General features: G+C 44.1%; 1 protein-coding gene across 1 annotated transcript; it reads right to left on the bottom strand.

The window, feature by feature from the left end:
* Positions 1–2584: 2584 nt before the first annotated feature.
* Positions 2585–14532, bottom strand: rnd3a (Rho family GTPase 3a). The gene is made up of 5 exons (XM_029447140.1): positions 14278–14532; positions 13622–13709; positions 6284–6393; positions 5199–5333; positions 2585–4961 (listed from the first exon to the last, which is right to left on the bottom strand). Exons 1-5 carry the CDS (start codon positions 14425–14427, stop codon positions 4713–4715), a joined length of 732 nt encoding a protein of 243 aa, XP_029303000.1. The 5' UTR covers positions 14428–14532; the 3' UTR covers positions 2585–4712.
* Between the last annotated feature and the right edge of the window lie 1178 nt (positions 14533–15710).

Genomic DNA, 15710 nt, shown 5'->3' with positions numbered 1-15710 from the left:
ACGCTCTGCCTTAGTGGGATTCCTGACTTATTACAGTATCTGGGTCAGGCCAAATACCATTACAGTCTGGACCCGGCTGCAGAATGAAGGTTGAATTGCACCAGAGATGTTGTGTTCTTTGATTGAACGCTGAACAACTTTCATTATTGTAGAAGTTGCTTGGTGATAAAGTGTTGTAATTCAGTTTGTGTGGTTTCCCCTCTTCTCCGCCCTGCATCGTGCTACCTTGCAGAGTTATGTCCTACATTTCAACAAGCCTCAGCGCCTGGAAATCACCGTTCAAATGTGTGTGCATGTAAGAGAGAGAGAGAGAGAGAGAGAGTATGAAAAGAAAGAACAACCACCTGAGGCAATAACGGCAAGAAAGCGGGTTTTTCCAGTTTAGAAAAAGATGTTTCCTTCATTCAAATGCTCAACATGTCAGACGTTCAGGTTTATGAGGCTGCACGCCGAGGGTTGGAAGTGTTGTTTGATCTGCATCTTGCACAATAAACTACTCCCTTGTGCATCTGGTGAAAGTAGAACCCGGAAATCAACAAGAGTGGAGAAAAAACTAACCAAGCAGCATGGAGCAGAGTCCCTTCTCCTCCAGTTTATCCTGAATCACTTTATGAACGTCATGCTAACAGGCCGAGTCGACAACAATCGACATATTTTTACAATATGTCGAACTATTCCTTTAATTTGGCTGGTAAAAAGAATAAACCACGATTTCATAACAGCCGTTAGTCGTCTGTTTATGGATATTGTAGCTGCAGTATGTCAGTCCACTTAGAAACACGAGAATGAGTCTTAAAACTTTGCAAATGAGACTTAAATCTAATATAAATGCATGTTACTTGAGAAAGAAGTGTTTCCTCCGTGCAGCCATAAGGAGCACAGTTGTGCGTCTTTCATCTCTGACATTTATTTTTCACCTGACAGCCGTGTTTTCCTGCTCCTGACAACCTAATACATCTCAGACCGTGTATATGTGATGAAGTCATGGCGTGATATATAGGCTTGCTGTGTGAGGAAAAGCAGTGTGCATGCTCAGCGGCCCCGGGGAATTTACCGCGGCCTGTACAACATTGTTTGCCTCCAGTGATTCTGCAGACGAGACTCACAGAGAGCTTTTTGTTCCTTTCAGCTGCAACAAAACGTGCTTTTCACAGCGATGTCAGGACAGTCAAGGACTCAAGTCTGACTCGTTTTTTCTGAAAGGACAAACTGTTGAGCTGAAGAGGTGAATGTTGACTCTGCTGTGTGAACACTTAACTATTCTGAAGCTGAAGTGATCATTCTCATCCAGCATGCAGTTCTCTTGGATACCAGTGCACTCTTCTTTTAAATAGAGTTAAAGACAACTCCCATGATCCAACCTGCTACTTCCCGACACCTTTGTGTTGAATATATTTCTTCTCTTCTCCGTTTATCAGCCTATATTAATGGTTTCTAAGAGATTGGACTGCGGGCATGTTTGCACACACACGCACAAAGCTTTTGTTAAAAAAAACAAACACCATCGCATTTCAGCTGCACGGCTTTGTCCGAGTTTTACAGAGCAGGAAGCTAACGAGCTTTACATCGGCTGCACCTGTGCAATCATAGCAACTCATCACAGGTGTGTCCTAATGAGTGGGATTAAAGGCTGAAGGAAAACTAAACATCAGCTCGCGTCACCTTTAATAACCTCGCTCAGACTGGATGATGACATTCTAAAGGGAGACCGTTTGTGTAATACGTTTCCTGTTTTAAATGAGGAAGTTGATTTCCCTCACTTGTTGTAACTTTTAGTCTTTTCACTTGTTGTATATCAATTTTAAATAATATATCGAAAGCAGACATCTGTGTAATATTGCAAATCTCTGGACATCAACACACAGATGTGTCTGCCATTAATCAGATGCTGCGACCCGGTTACCCGCTTTGACCCGCAGCCGTCTGTTTACACAAGATCCCTCTGGTTCACGGTTGAACGGACGGTGTGTGACACCAAGCGGTGTAAATGTTGAAGAAATACTTACTCAAGCTGATGCTTTCCATATGAAACTTGTGCAGGAATGATTACCTCAGAGCAGAGTGCGAAAAATACAATCAGCTTGCTTTAAATGGAAGACAGGTGTTTCCATCGGCGAGTGAATTAAGTGCTGCAGGGTTCACATATTTTAGAAGGCGGACCTGGAAGTCAGCGTCGCAACTGGTTACCATCGGCTGTTTGGATTCTTCGGGTTTAGCGCGTGTTGTAAAACTTGAGATAATTAGCACATGGCTTTGGTTTCACATTATTTACCTGCTCAGTTGTAAGACAGGGTTAGCTGTGCTCTAAAATGTTCTGTTTGTTACTTTGTCTTCATTTAATCATCATAAAAAGGCAGCCGGATTAGTTGCTACAGGATGTGACGACACTGTTTTGTTATAAATAAACATCACTTTATGAGTTGAAGCGTTTATGCAATCGCCAGAAGTAACAAGCTAACGCAACGTCAAGATGAAGGGAACCGAAAGTGCAAACATGCAGATGTAGATCCGTTATTATGCGTCCTGATGAAGGAATAACTGAAAGTGCAACACGTTCTCTCTTAATGAACAGAAAACACAATTCTTCAATTCCATTTGCATTTATTCTAAAGGGAAAATATATAATTCAATAAATATTGCGGCAACAACATTGGCAAAGACATTTGAAGGTGACATCAACATTCAAGAAAACATGAGAGAGAGTACACGGGGAGAAGACAACAGATTAGAAAATCAAGATACGAGTTCGGCCACCGAGCCGCCAGCGTGTGTGTGACAGCGTTGGCATTTGGCGAGATAAAAATCGGGAAGTTAACATTAAAAGTGCATCAATACCTTTTGATATTTAAACAGCTCCTTAAATTGCACTGTTGAGAGGACAAAACACAATTTTACACTGTAAACAACACTGTTTCTCATTTTCAAATTAACACTTATTTGTTGTTTGCATTATGACGTCGTGAAACCCAAACACAGTAACGTTTCAAACCATGGAAATAAAATCATCTGGTCACACCCGAATCAATCAGATTCACACTCCCCTCCTCCATTTTGTATCATTTCCTTCAATAAAAGCAGCGCTAACGATTATTCTCATTATGGATTAATGCAACCAAATCATTTTGATGCTACACTGACTTGTAATCGGGAGAATAGAGTCTCTTGCACAACGTTCGGCGAGCGCTTTACGGCACAACACCACAAACCGTCACTGATTTTGGTGAAACTGGACGTGAATTTGTGCCGACTCACAATTGATATCAGCTGGCCGTCTTGTGCCGTCGCACTTCCTGGATGTTTAGGTGTTCAAGCAAAGTTTCTGATCGCGAGTAATGTAACGCACGTGTTCAGCGCTCCTTATTTACAACCGTGGTGAATGACTCAAACTGTAGGGGTACCAAATCTCAAATATTAATATAGAATTCTTGCATGATGTTTCTTGGATCTGCCGATCTGTCCATGTTGGAGTAATGAAAAGTTAATTGAATATCTAAATAGTTGCTGGCGTGCCCCGGCCTTTATGAGGATTTCACCCGACAGCAGAGTCTGAACATTTCTGGGAAATGCAAAGCAGAGCGCTCTGGTGTTTCACCGCCTAATAAACAAGATTTAATTGTTGTTCATTTCCACTCCCTCCCTAAAGTGCAGTGGGAGAATGACTCGTAGCTCAAGCTGGCTGTGAGCCTGTCAGGACGTTCTCATTTCACACAATTAGTCACATTTTCTCTTGATAAGTGTTGGTAAACTAAAGCGTTTCGCCCCATTAAGGCTTTTAAAACGTGTTATGCAATCTTTCAGAACAGTGGCACTAATTGAAGGGCCATTTGTTTCTCACATAGACTTGTTGGCTAAATCATGAAAGCTGTGACTTGGCTTCTGGTTCCCCAGTACGGAGGAGTCCTTGAAGCGGCGTGGAGAGAATCTTCAGAGAGTCTTTATGCATCTACAGCTGTCGAGGTGAAACACAGAATGGCTGCTACAAACGTGCAGTGAAAAACTCCCTCGAATCAGCTGTTCAAGGATGAAACTCATCAGGATGAAGCAAAAAAATAAAACAATGATGCAGTTACACACCAATGACTTCACATTATACCGACAACATATCAGAGACGGGGGACAAACAGCGTCAGCGTGTGTGCAGGACGAGAAGAAGTTCCTCTTGTAGTGTCCTCTGCACACGGACAGTTACAGGAGCGGGGGTGAGAGCGACTTCTACAGTGACGACTTGGTGCCCTCCGAGCAGAAAGTCTGATCCAGCACAAACAGCAGCTCCTTTTCTCCCAGGAAGCAAAGCGCCCCATCGCCGCCGACTTTGGCTTTCATTCAAAAGATCACATGTTCTTAAAGCCTTCCTTTACAAATGAGCATCTCCTAATGACTTCACTCCTCCTGCTCATTTCCTGTTCGTGCGGAAAGCCTCGAACACATCCGCTCCGAGTTCCCAGAGGAAGCAGGTCACTTCCCCGAGCAGGTATCTCGCTGACAGATAGCTTCCTCGTCTGGTGGGGCCACATGGATTGGGACGCTGCTACGCATTGAGTCTGCACCGGGGCAGAGTATTCCAGTAACATGTACATGAATTGAAGCTTATAAAACCCCATTCCAGACAAATAAGGGGTCTTTAGCATGCAGGAAAGCGCGTCGCCCCGTAGCTTCCTGCTTGCACTGTAATCTGTCCTCATTCTCAGTCTAATCCCCCTCAGTCCGATCAGTCACATGACCGAGCAACTTTTGGCTTTGTCCTTCCGGAGGTCTGAGGCCACAGCCGCCAGGTCGGGCCTACCGGGCATGTGTGAAATCCTCTTGTTCCCACGGGTGGCCTTGCTGCGCTTGACGTTTTTGTTGTTTTTGTTGATGCAAGCCAGTGTGGCCACGTGGAAAATGTCTCTGACGCTGTTCTCCGACTGCTGAGCCGAGCACTCGATGTATGGCGCCGAGATCTGCTTGGCCATGCTGGAGCCCTGAGGAGGAAGAGGTCACATTTGGTCACCGGCGGAAAAAGAAAAAGGGCTCGCTCACGTATTTCTTAAGCACTCGTGTAAAGAATGACGACAGGATGTTCTCTCTTAGGGATCAGTTATGGCTTAAAGTACAATGAGCGATTATTCATGAATGATTCCAGTCTCAGAACTGCTTCACTAATTGCATGTCTGCCGTTTAAAATGCGTCATTTACAACACTTCATTTAATCTGCATACCTGGTCATAAGAGACTGGCGTCTGTCTGTGGTTGGAGAGCTCCACCAGCGTGCTCAGGTCGGTGCGCAGGTCTGACTTGCATCCGACCAACAGCATCTTCGTGTTGGGACAAAACTCCTGGATCTCACCTTTCCACTGAGGAGAGAGACAAAAAGCAGAAGATCAATAATTAGCTCCATTTTCCAAACAAACCAAGCAAAGCCTGATGTTTATTTAACTTTAAATATGCACGTTGGCAAGAATGACCTAATGCAACATCCCTTGAGCCCACCCCTCCTTCCTGCGTCCTTTAAGTATAAAAGGTTAAAGCTGCCACTTCCTGGAGCCCCTCACGCTTTCAACCCTGGAAAGGAACTACAAATAATCCCCATGTTTCCTCCCTGACAACAATAAATGCTCTGTGATCGATGGCCTTTCTCCAGGGGATTAAATCTGAGGCTAATGTGCCTCAGGGCCGGCTGGCCGGCCGGTCAGGGGATCAAGTGCATCAACATTCAGAGAGGAAGAGGTTTTGTACGGTTACACAAACATCACTTGACTGAAAGCCAGTGAGACCAATGCTCACTCTGAAACATGTGATCTGTAACACAGTAAACTTCATATATAAAAACATGGAGCGCCTTACAAAATAAGAGCGCTACCAGACAGCGCTGCAAAGACATTTTATAGACCAGACTATTAATCTAGTTGCAGCCTTACTATCAGGTGCTAAAGGGTTTGACGCTTTGTGCAACCTTTTGTCGGTCACATGACTGTCCTGCTTTATGTTCAGTCAGTGCGTCCACAGTCATCGGACCTTAACCACTTCAGCGCCATGTGAGCAGCTGGTGGCTACACCTCAGACTGCTTCCATCTGCCGCTCCGGGGATTTAACTCAGAGACCCTTTACAACCTCACATCACAAGATCTGACGTGACGGAGGCTACAGAAGAATCTCTTGACTGTAGACTTGGCCTTTGTCAGCGGATCAAACTAAATCAAAGACTTGTGGAGGAATGTTTAGAGTTTAAAGGCTAAAAATGCTGAGCTTATCAAAGGCTTCATGATCGCGTCTTGAATTAATGCGTCTGGAGAGAGCAACAAACCTTTTTCAGGACGCTGTCGAGTGTTTCAGGGCGGCTGATGTCGAAACAGATGAGGACGGCGTCAGAGTCTGGGTAGGAGAGAGGCCTCACGTTGTCGTAGTACGGAGATCCTGAAACACAGAGAACAAAAGTCTTTCAAGATGTTGCGCAAGGACGTGGAAACACACAAATGTACACACACCAGAAGATTGGACAGCATGCGTCACAAGGCTGGATTAGCACAGGTTTCCTCATTCAAGACTGATGGTGGAGGGGACTTTCTGAAGAGTACACTCCAGCTACAGAAAACCACATCTTCTCTCGAACACATGAAGCAAATCATGGCTCTAAACTCTGTTAAAGCATTTCTGACAGCTACTCTCTTATGGCATGATTGGAGTTTAGCCATAATCCATAGCAACCAGGCGAGGAAAAAAACAAATAATGCAGCATCAGTGGGAAAAATGTGCTGACTACGACGAGATCACTTGTCGGGAAAAAAAATTAAATCCTCTCCGGAGAAACAAAGAAATTCAGAGCGGGGAAATGACTCCCATACTCAAAATTAAAACCATGTGTGCGGGAGACGCCCATCTCTCCGGCAGACTGAAACGTCTCCTGGGAGGAAGGGCGGGGAGGGGAGGGGAGGATGGCGTCATGTCAAGGTGAGTCAAGATCACATGACGAGCAAGAGCTGACCACACACACGACCGGCTGCCAAGAATCTGGAGAATTTTGTTTTTGGTAACTGAAGGTTCCCCTGGGAGGTCCTTTTCTAAACACTGCTGTGGAGAAAAGCCAGGAATGCTCCATCACACACACACACACACACACACACACACACACACACTCTAAACAGTCTGGATGCCACGAGACGACACCGTTTACACAATCTGCGCTTCCTTCCAGGCCTGGGCTTCGCACAACAAAGCATGACACTAGCTGATGTGTGCACAATAAATGTGGCGCTGCTGCATACAGAAATCTGAGGCCCGTCTACGCCCACAATCATACGTTCCCAGTGTTAGAGCCAGGTTTCTGGGAGGGGGAAGGGGGGGGGGGGGGGGCGAGACGGGCCGGTTAGGTCACTGCTCCATCCAACGGGGACAATAAACAATACTGTGAAAACTGTACACCCAGTGAGCGCAACAAAGTAATACAAATATTCACTCCGCTCTCAATTTAGCGATTAAGAAACTGATTCGTGCTTAAAAGTTCATATTTTCGGATGGTGGAAAGATAGAAATCCTTCCCAACATTGTAAACAAACACTACAGAGTGGCCTTTCTTTCTATATTTGGCTAAGACACCAAATGCATTTACAAGCTAACAGTTTAATGTTGTCGCCAACTCACTAACAGCTTATAAAACGTAGAAATGAGAAGCCTACTAACAGGCTGTCCTGGATTTTATGGGGGGCAATTGGGTGCGGGGGAAGTTGTAATGATGGGACATTTTACGTTTTTAGGAGGTCATTGTCTAAATTGGCTCAAACCCTAAATTCCACAGCATCACTTTCCCAGATGTCGATACACACGGGACAAAGTAAAGCCCTTTACTATTTCAAAATGGACGCCAGGAACCGCACAAGAATACATTATTTTGATGTCTTGTTCTGAACACTTTCAGATGGGAACAGGCCGGTTATTTACGACTCTCTGCTTTCCCACTCGCTCCCTGAGGATCTTTAAAGCCGTGTGTTAGGTGACACCACCTAAACAAAAAGGCCCGACTCGGAGCTGCTGTCATCGGCACAGAACAGGAAGTACAAGGCGAGGAGGAATGTGGCATCCCCCCCCGCTATAATTTATTCCCCATTTTTCATGGCTGTCTTACAATCAATCACCAACACATTGCATTGTTTGAAGGTTTTTCCTTTTTTCCCAGCGTTCACTGCCTGGAACTAATCGCTGGAAAAATAAGAGCCTGCGACTGAAGCCGTAGAGCCGGTTGGCATTTTACAATGAATTGATTGTTTTTGACCAACCCAATGTGGGGAAACACACACACATCTGAGTTGCTGGCTGCAGTGTGCGTGTGTGGTCTTGGCTTCAAAGCGTCTGCACATATTCCTGTGAATCTACCTGGTGATTAAAGTATTTATAGCTGCAAATCCTCTGAGTGCATCTCCGCAAACCAAATAAAGCAGCACGACACAAACGGGAAACTTTCACAGAGGATCGAAATGTGCATGTGGCGTGAAGTGAAGTGTGTGTGCAGATCTGTTAATGCTTTTCAGGAGACTTTAATAGGATACGTTTTCTTTCTTGTCGAGTCGTAACTGCATTAGGCTCGAGACTAAACTCTGCTTTGGAGGACATCGTCCTGCCAACCGGAAAGATAAGAGGAAACCCAGAGCTAACACACACACACACACACACACACACACACACACACAAAGACCTGGTGACTGTCATCTAATTAGCTCCTGTCATTGTTCCCTCCCGCAGGATCTCTAAATCTGGAAGGAAGACACACACCCTCTCCTCCCTCTCCGTCCTTTAAACACACACTGACACACAATCTCTTAAAGCATATCCTCCCTTGTGTCTTGCCCACAGTGACTGAATGCACAATGACATGAGAGGATACTGTATACTGTGAGACGATACCAAACTTCCACTGTGGTCCTGACGAAAAAACTAATTACTTTCCATGAAACTCTTCCAGAAATGTAAAAAAAGATCTTCCTTCCTGGTTCGGTAATGTGCTTTTTCAGGCTGGTTTCCACAACAGCTGGTATGAAAAACCCCACTTAATGCAGTAAATACACATGAAACGAGTTGGAAAACACATTCTGCTCTCTTCATGTAATGAGACTCAAGATTCAAATTCCCAGATGTTCCCCGACTTCCACCGAAACACAAAGGAATCTGATATTTCCTGCCTGGAATACACTTCTAAAAAATGTCCATCTTTAAGACAACCCACTTTCTGCAAGCCTTCACACTAAAGTCTTACATATAGGGCTGCAATTATTTTCATTATCGATTAATCTGCAGATTATTTTCTCGATTAATCGATAAAATGTCCGAAGTGACGTCATTAAATGTCTCGTTTTGCAAAGATATTCACTTTAATATGATATAAAACAGGAAATCTCCACATTTGAGAAGCGAAAACAAGCATTTTCTGACCAAATATTATTTTAATGTGAAAACTTGACTATTCGTTGCTGCTTCACTTTCATACATGGAAATAAACTTCATCCCGCCCCCACAGTCCTGAGGTAAGCCAGCTGCGACCCACAGTCTGGAGGTATGGCAACAGGTCTGCTGATTTACTGCATCGCTTACATAGCTGAGCAGAACTGAGCTGAGGGGCGGCGGGAGCATGTGTGTGTGTGTGTGTGTGTGTGGAGAGGCGTTAAGCCTTCAGAGACACCTGTGGAAACAACAAACAGCGCGACAGGCACGTACAGCCATCCCACACCATTGATTTTAAATATGTATCCTCTTACCAGCCAGACACGAACACAAACAGAGAAGACGACAAAAAGCAATTTAAACTGAAGTAACCTCGACCAATATCCTCTGTAGTTGCTGTGGTTACCAAGATATCTGCTGCTGCAAACACTGTCATCCCGCCACGACAAATGTGAAAACGTATCTAATAACATATGATATAAATACAGTAAAGGATTTGTTATGCTACAATATGACAGCGTCTTCAGATATGATAATGTTCCCGTAAGATAAACCAAACAATACAACATTTTACGATGCAATCTGTTCCATAATCTGTTCCAATCTGCAAAGTTATTAAAGCAGTCGTGTGTAAACAGTGTTTTGTCCATAGCTGCCTCACAACACAAACATTTATCCCTCAGATCTCAGTAATGACACAAGATTAACAACAAAGCAAATTAAACACGTTCAATATTTATGACCCAATATCCTGATGCGAGCGGGGGAAACCCCAGAGGACAGCCGAACATGATCATTACTAGTCGTTCTGTGAGGTCTCGCACATATTCAACATCTGTTAATAGTCTTTTAGGCGTGGGCCAGCCTTTGTACGAGTTAAGTTTAACATTCAAACGTGAACGCTAGGACACGCAGAGCAAGGTGTTCAGTGAGCAATGTCAGGTGTAACATCACACAAAGTCCTTCCGTGATATTAGGAGACAGGAAGTCCATTAATCTCCTCTGTCCTTGAGTGCACACACTGTCACCACCGTACGCTCAAGGCTCTCTCGCCATTCCAGCGTGATACATTTCCCCCCTCGGAAAGGAGGTAGGACTTTAGTGAACCACGCCACTTCTCTTCCACTCCGCTAAGGATCGGGGCCTGCTGGGTACAATAGGGGTCTTTGTAGAGAAGGAAGTAGGAACCTTTAGTCTGAGGAATGCCAGACATGCGGCTCCAATTCGCTGAGCCCAGAAATGTGATCCCATGCAACAATGGCCGCCGACACAAGAATGGAGGCAGCACAGTGTGTGTGTGAGCGGCAGAGGAGCTTACCGAGTGCATGGAAAAAGTCCCACAGTTCAGCTGTCCTGCATTACAGGGGGAACAACCCACGCAACATGCTGGAGGAGCTACAGAAGGAAACGATAATCTGGGCCGCTCTATCATTATGCATCTTCCTTTAAAACTCTCTTATCTTCCTGTTTTTCAAAGTGGGTCATCTTTTAATGTGCAAAGTCGGCAGCTGTTCAAATCCGCACCCAAACAAAAAAACAACAAGAACTTTCCCTCAAGGTTCCCCGAGATAAATATTATCAGATGAGATCCATGGGGTCCAACACGTGGTTCTGTTTGGAGAGTTCCGGTGTTGTTCTGTTGGGGTTTTATTGAAGCTTTTTATTTGTCCTAGCTTTGGGAAATTGCCTCAGAAAGTTGGAACAAACACCTCACGCTGATTTCTGAAGCACTAAGCTGTTTCCTGCCACTCCAACATAAGTACATTATGAATATTTCACCAGTGCAAAGGTGTCAAATCTGATTAAAAACTATTCTGGGATCAGTTCTTGAATCCTGGAACGATTAAGTGATTGTCAGAAAATTAAAAGAACAGCAATTTTAAAGTTGCTCTAAGCAGTAGGTCAGATGTGCTTTGCTAAACCCACCACAGATTCTTCTCAGGAGGTGGTGGAGACCAAACCAGAGCTAGAACTGGACATTTATCATGACCCTAAGTTAATACCACGGTTGCTCCATATCTGCTGGACCCTAACCCTAACCATAAATATGTCAGTGATGTGTTTACAGGTTGTTGTGCTGCCATGCAGACCAAATGCAGGTTTCAAAATCAATAAAACCGTAAAAATAATCAATTCTTTCCATCCACATTTGCTGGTTCCAATTTCTTACACGTGAGAATTTGCTGCTTTTTCCTTTTGTACACGAAAACCAATTATTTTTGTTGCCATTTTCTGACAATGTAATAATGAGAATAGTTGTTAGCTGCAGCCCTGCTGGAGATAACCCTCCTATTAGGTTTGGAGATGGATTTTTGCTCAGTTCAACTCGAATGAGAAGAGGCCTCAGGCACACAGCCGCAGGGCTTGTTCTGTTTACCTTCCCCGTCTTCCAATCCTCTCACACAAACCCCTTTGCAGCTCATTTAGACAAGCAGGCAGACAGACGGCGTAAACCGCTTCTTCTTCTGCTGCGGCTGAAAGACGTGCCAAGCATCAAAGGCTGCGTCTCGGCCCCACCCTGAGGCTCGGGAAGCAACGCTAGCACCGACAAGCAGGGTGGGACAAATGGAAGGCATTTACCTTAATGACCTGAATTACTCCCATCACCCTGCCTTTTAAAAACACACACGCCAGCCATCTCATTAGGCCCCTCATCACTGCAGAACAAAGACCACCACAGAGGGTGTAGGTGTGTTTGAGAGGGAGGGGGGGTTTATCCTGGTCTTTGTCCCAGTGCATGCTGGGGTCACACACACACAGCCCTCTCCAGCACACCTCAAGAGATAAGGGATCGATTGGATTGGCCATGGCTGATGGGTGTCTCTACAAAGAGACCAGTGAGGCCGAAGGCTGTATCAATCAGTCACTATATATATGTGTGTGTGTGTGTGTGTGTGTGTGTGTGTGTATGCTGGGTGGGGGTGAGGATTGAAGGGGATAGGGGGTGGGGGGAATCTGGCTCCATCTCAGACCCACTGATCTAATAGGAACGGCGTCCCCCCCTTGCTGTTTTATGAAGCAGAGAGAAGAAGAAAAATGGCTCCAGGCGGTCGGCCAACACAGTGCAATAAAACAAAATTCTCACTCTGGCCGACTTTCATTTCTCCGCCTTTCTATTTCCACAGCACACACACATTCTGTGGGGGTGAAAGAATTTGAAATCCGACCTCCTCGTCTTGCTCTCTTGTACTGTTACTAACGCTGAAGCACAAATCTTACTTCCTGCTGCTCAATTTGGGCAAAATCTGTAAATTGATTCTGTAGTTTTGTGTGCTTACGCTGATCTTTAAAGTTCAACAAAGTTACTTAAACATCGCTCAGGAATTCCAGGCTAGAGCCCCGCAACAGCTGGCTGTCTGCTTGTCCCCGCCCACCACACACACACACACACACACACACACACACGCACACACGCACACAACATACGCCTCACTCACGCCTGACTGCTGTGCTATTCACTGCTCAGGCATTGATGGATGGGAAAGTGGGTTTGTTTACACATACACTCACTCAAACCCACACACACATATACACACACACATTCAGGGGACACAGCAGCTGGTTTGGACCCTGATCACAAAGTCCAACCAACAAGCTATAAAAAAAAATGGGGGAGCCAGTACACGTGTTGCACAACAAAATTTTCCCAAAAAGCCACAGTGGGATAAATTTCAAAGTGTGTTCTCCAGATGTATGAATGCGCTCCACTTAGCCCGTCATTATATCTCCTTTCCCGTTTCTGCTTTAGCTTTTCTCAGCTGGGAAGAATTCATAATCAAATCCAGCTCTTTGATGCCTTTGTGTCAACATTGAACTAGAACACAAAGCGTGTCTCTGTAGGTAAAAGGTGAGGCACTTCCTAATCTGAGGGAAACATGTCGGTTTGTAGGAACAGCAATTCCAGACTATGAGACAGGATTAACCCGGCTTTATTGATTAAAATGGGTCACAGATTAATTTCATTAATCAAAAATGTAAGCCTGGGCCTCTTAATATCACGTAATTTGGATGTTTTTAGGGAAACACAGCAGCGCCAGTGTTACATATGGCCAAACATGGATTAAATTTGACCACTATTGGATCTTCTCCAACCAGCAAGAGAGCAGTTTGTGCAAGTGACCTGCATGCATGGACATGTCAGGACATTTCACCACAACAGATTTACAGAGACACCCAACGTAAAGCCTGAGAGTTGATGGAGGTTCATAATTACCTGAGGTGTCCCACAAACTGAGCTCAATCCTCTGCGTGTCGATTTCAAAACTGGCTGTGTAGTTTTCAAACACTGTGGGGACGTAGGTCTGCAGGAAACATGAATAAAATATGTGTTTATGTCTTAAACTTTGAGGGGGAAATGAACAAAATGAGTATTATAAACAGTATATCAACACAGGATTAATACCTTTACAATAGCTAGTATCATAATACTACACTGTTACCACATTATTGTAGGGATGTCATCAAGTAAAGAACATATTACAATATATATATCGACTAATCTGTAAAACTGATAAAGAATAATGCGATGCAGTACTTTAAATGTTGCGTTTACCACAGATGTGGTCACAAGTTTCTTTGAAATAAGATATTAGCATTAAAAAACGACTAATTAACTAAAGAAATCTTACTCGATTATGACCAAAATAACCGATTAATCGACTAAAACGGGGCAGCCCTAATACATATTGTAAGCATCACACTAACACATATGCATCAACTAGGCACTCAATGCATGCCCTTCAACATTATTGCAGCACGAACACATCTGACACATCCTGCTCATAAGCGCGCGAGGTGTTATCCGCGCGCACTAATGAAAGCAGGTTAATGAGCATCATGGTAATCAGTCTGCAGGTTTGCAGGTCTCACCTCAGGGAAGGAGTCCTTGGCGAACACGTGAAGCAGGGCAGTCTTCCCGCACTGGCTGTCCCCCACCACCACTATCTTACACTTCACACTCTGACTGGGATCCATACCGGATTTCAGAGATAGTTTCTGACACGAGCGTCTCTCCTTCATTGATTTCAGTCGGAATTAGAAATAAAAAGTCCAATCTCGAGATGTAAAGCGACGGCCGCGTCTCCCGCTGCCTCCTCTGGTGTGTCCTTCTGCTCTGAGCCGGTAAATGCCATTCCCCTGTATTTATAAGGTCGCACGAGCCAATGGCAGCCGCTCTCCTCCTGACGGGATGACGCGCACCCCTCCCGCGAGGAGCCTCCACACAGCAGCCCGCAGCCCTGTCCTCCAGGAGGGCGCCCCCGTTTGGTCTGCACACTAACCACAACAGCTTTATCAAATTCATACACAAATAATTGACATCATAATATTTAGAAGACAGTAAATTAAGATTCTTGATTTACTTTTGTTACGTTTTAAGTGTAAAAATGAATAAAAGTCACATTTTGCCATTAATACTATAAATATACAGTCATTCATTTGATTTTTCAAGCCAAATTTAACTTTAATAAAATTACATTATTGAAGAAATGACCATCTCATATCACATTTAACCGGCTAATAAAATATTTGAATAAACTATACATTTATGCAAACTCTTTAATATTATACCTGCTTAAGTAAATCGTAGATTTCTGGATGTCATTACCCTAAATAACTTTTTTATTTCTTACTTTTTATCTATACTGTTCTACATTCCCTATGTTATGACCTTTTAAATATATTGTAATGTAAATTATAAAATGTTTAAATTACTCCCAGCCAGGGGCAATACGCTATTCCGAGCAGGTACATGAACTAATTATTACATAAAGTATATTCTATATAGTATTACTCGTGTCAAGCTTGTTTACAGATGTTTGCAGTGCCTGCAATGCTACGGATGCATTTCAAGCACTGTTGTGAATGAGCCGTCAGGCCGCGTATTAGCTGAGCATTGTGAGCAGGTATTGATCGAGTCACGCACACATTGTGGTTTTTCTTTAGGAGCAATCAAATTTGTAAAACCTATAAACCCAGTGAACCTCAGCTCTGCTTATTTCCAGTGAGCAGCTTTGGTTTCCCTTCATTATCTGTGAATAATACATGTACTTATTGTGGCATAGAAAACACATCCAGGTCCCTATTAGAAGACAGAGAATTGGTTAAAATGAAAACTAGATTTCCCTGCGGGCTCGATAATGCACCACATTCACATTTTCTATCTTTTGATAGTGTGAACAGACCCCCTTCTGGTCTCAAGGCCTCATCCCTCAGCCTTTAGGCTACTTTCCCGACATGGCAGCACTGCTAATTCTTTACAAAAATGGGAAAACAGCAGCGTTGTGCATCAGCTCTCCCCTCTG

Source organism: Cottoperca gobio, chromosome 2 (genome assembly GCF_900634415.1).
Source record: "Cottoperca gobio chromosome 2, fCotGob3.1, whole genome shotgun sequence".
Lineage (NCBI taxonomy): Eukaryota > Metazoa > Chordata > Actinopteri > Perciformes > Bovichtidae > Cottoperca > Cottoperca gobio.
The sequence above is the reverse complement of the archived record's forward strand: the minus strand, read 5'-3'. Positions and strand labels throughout refer to the sequence as shown.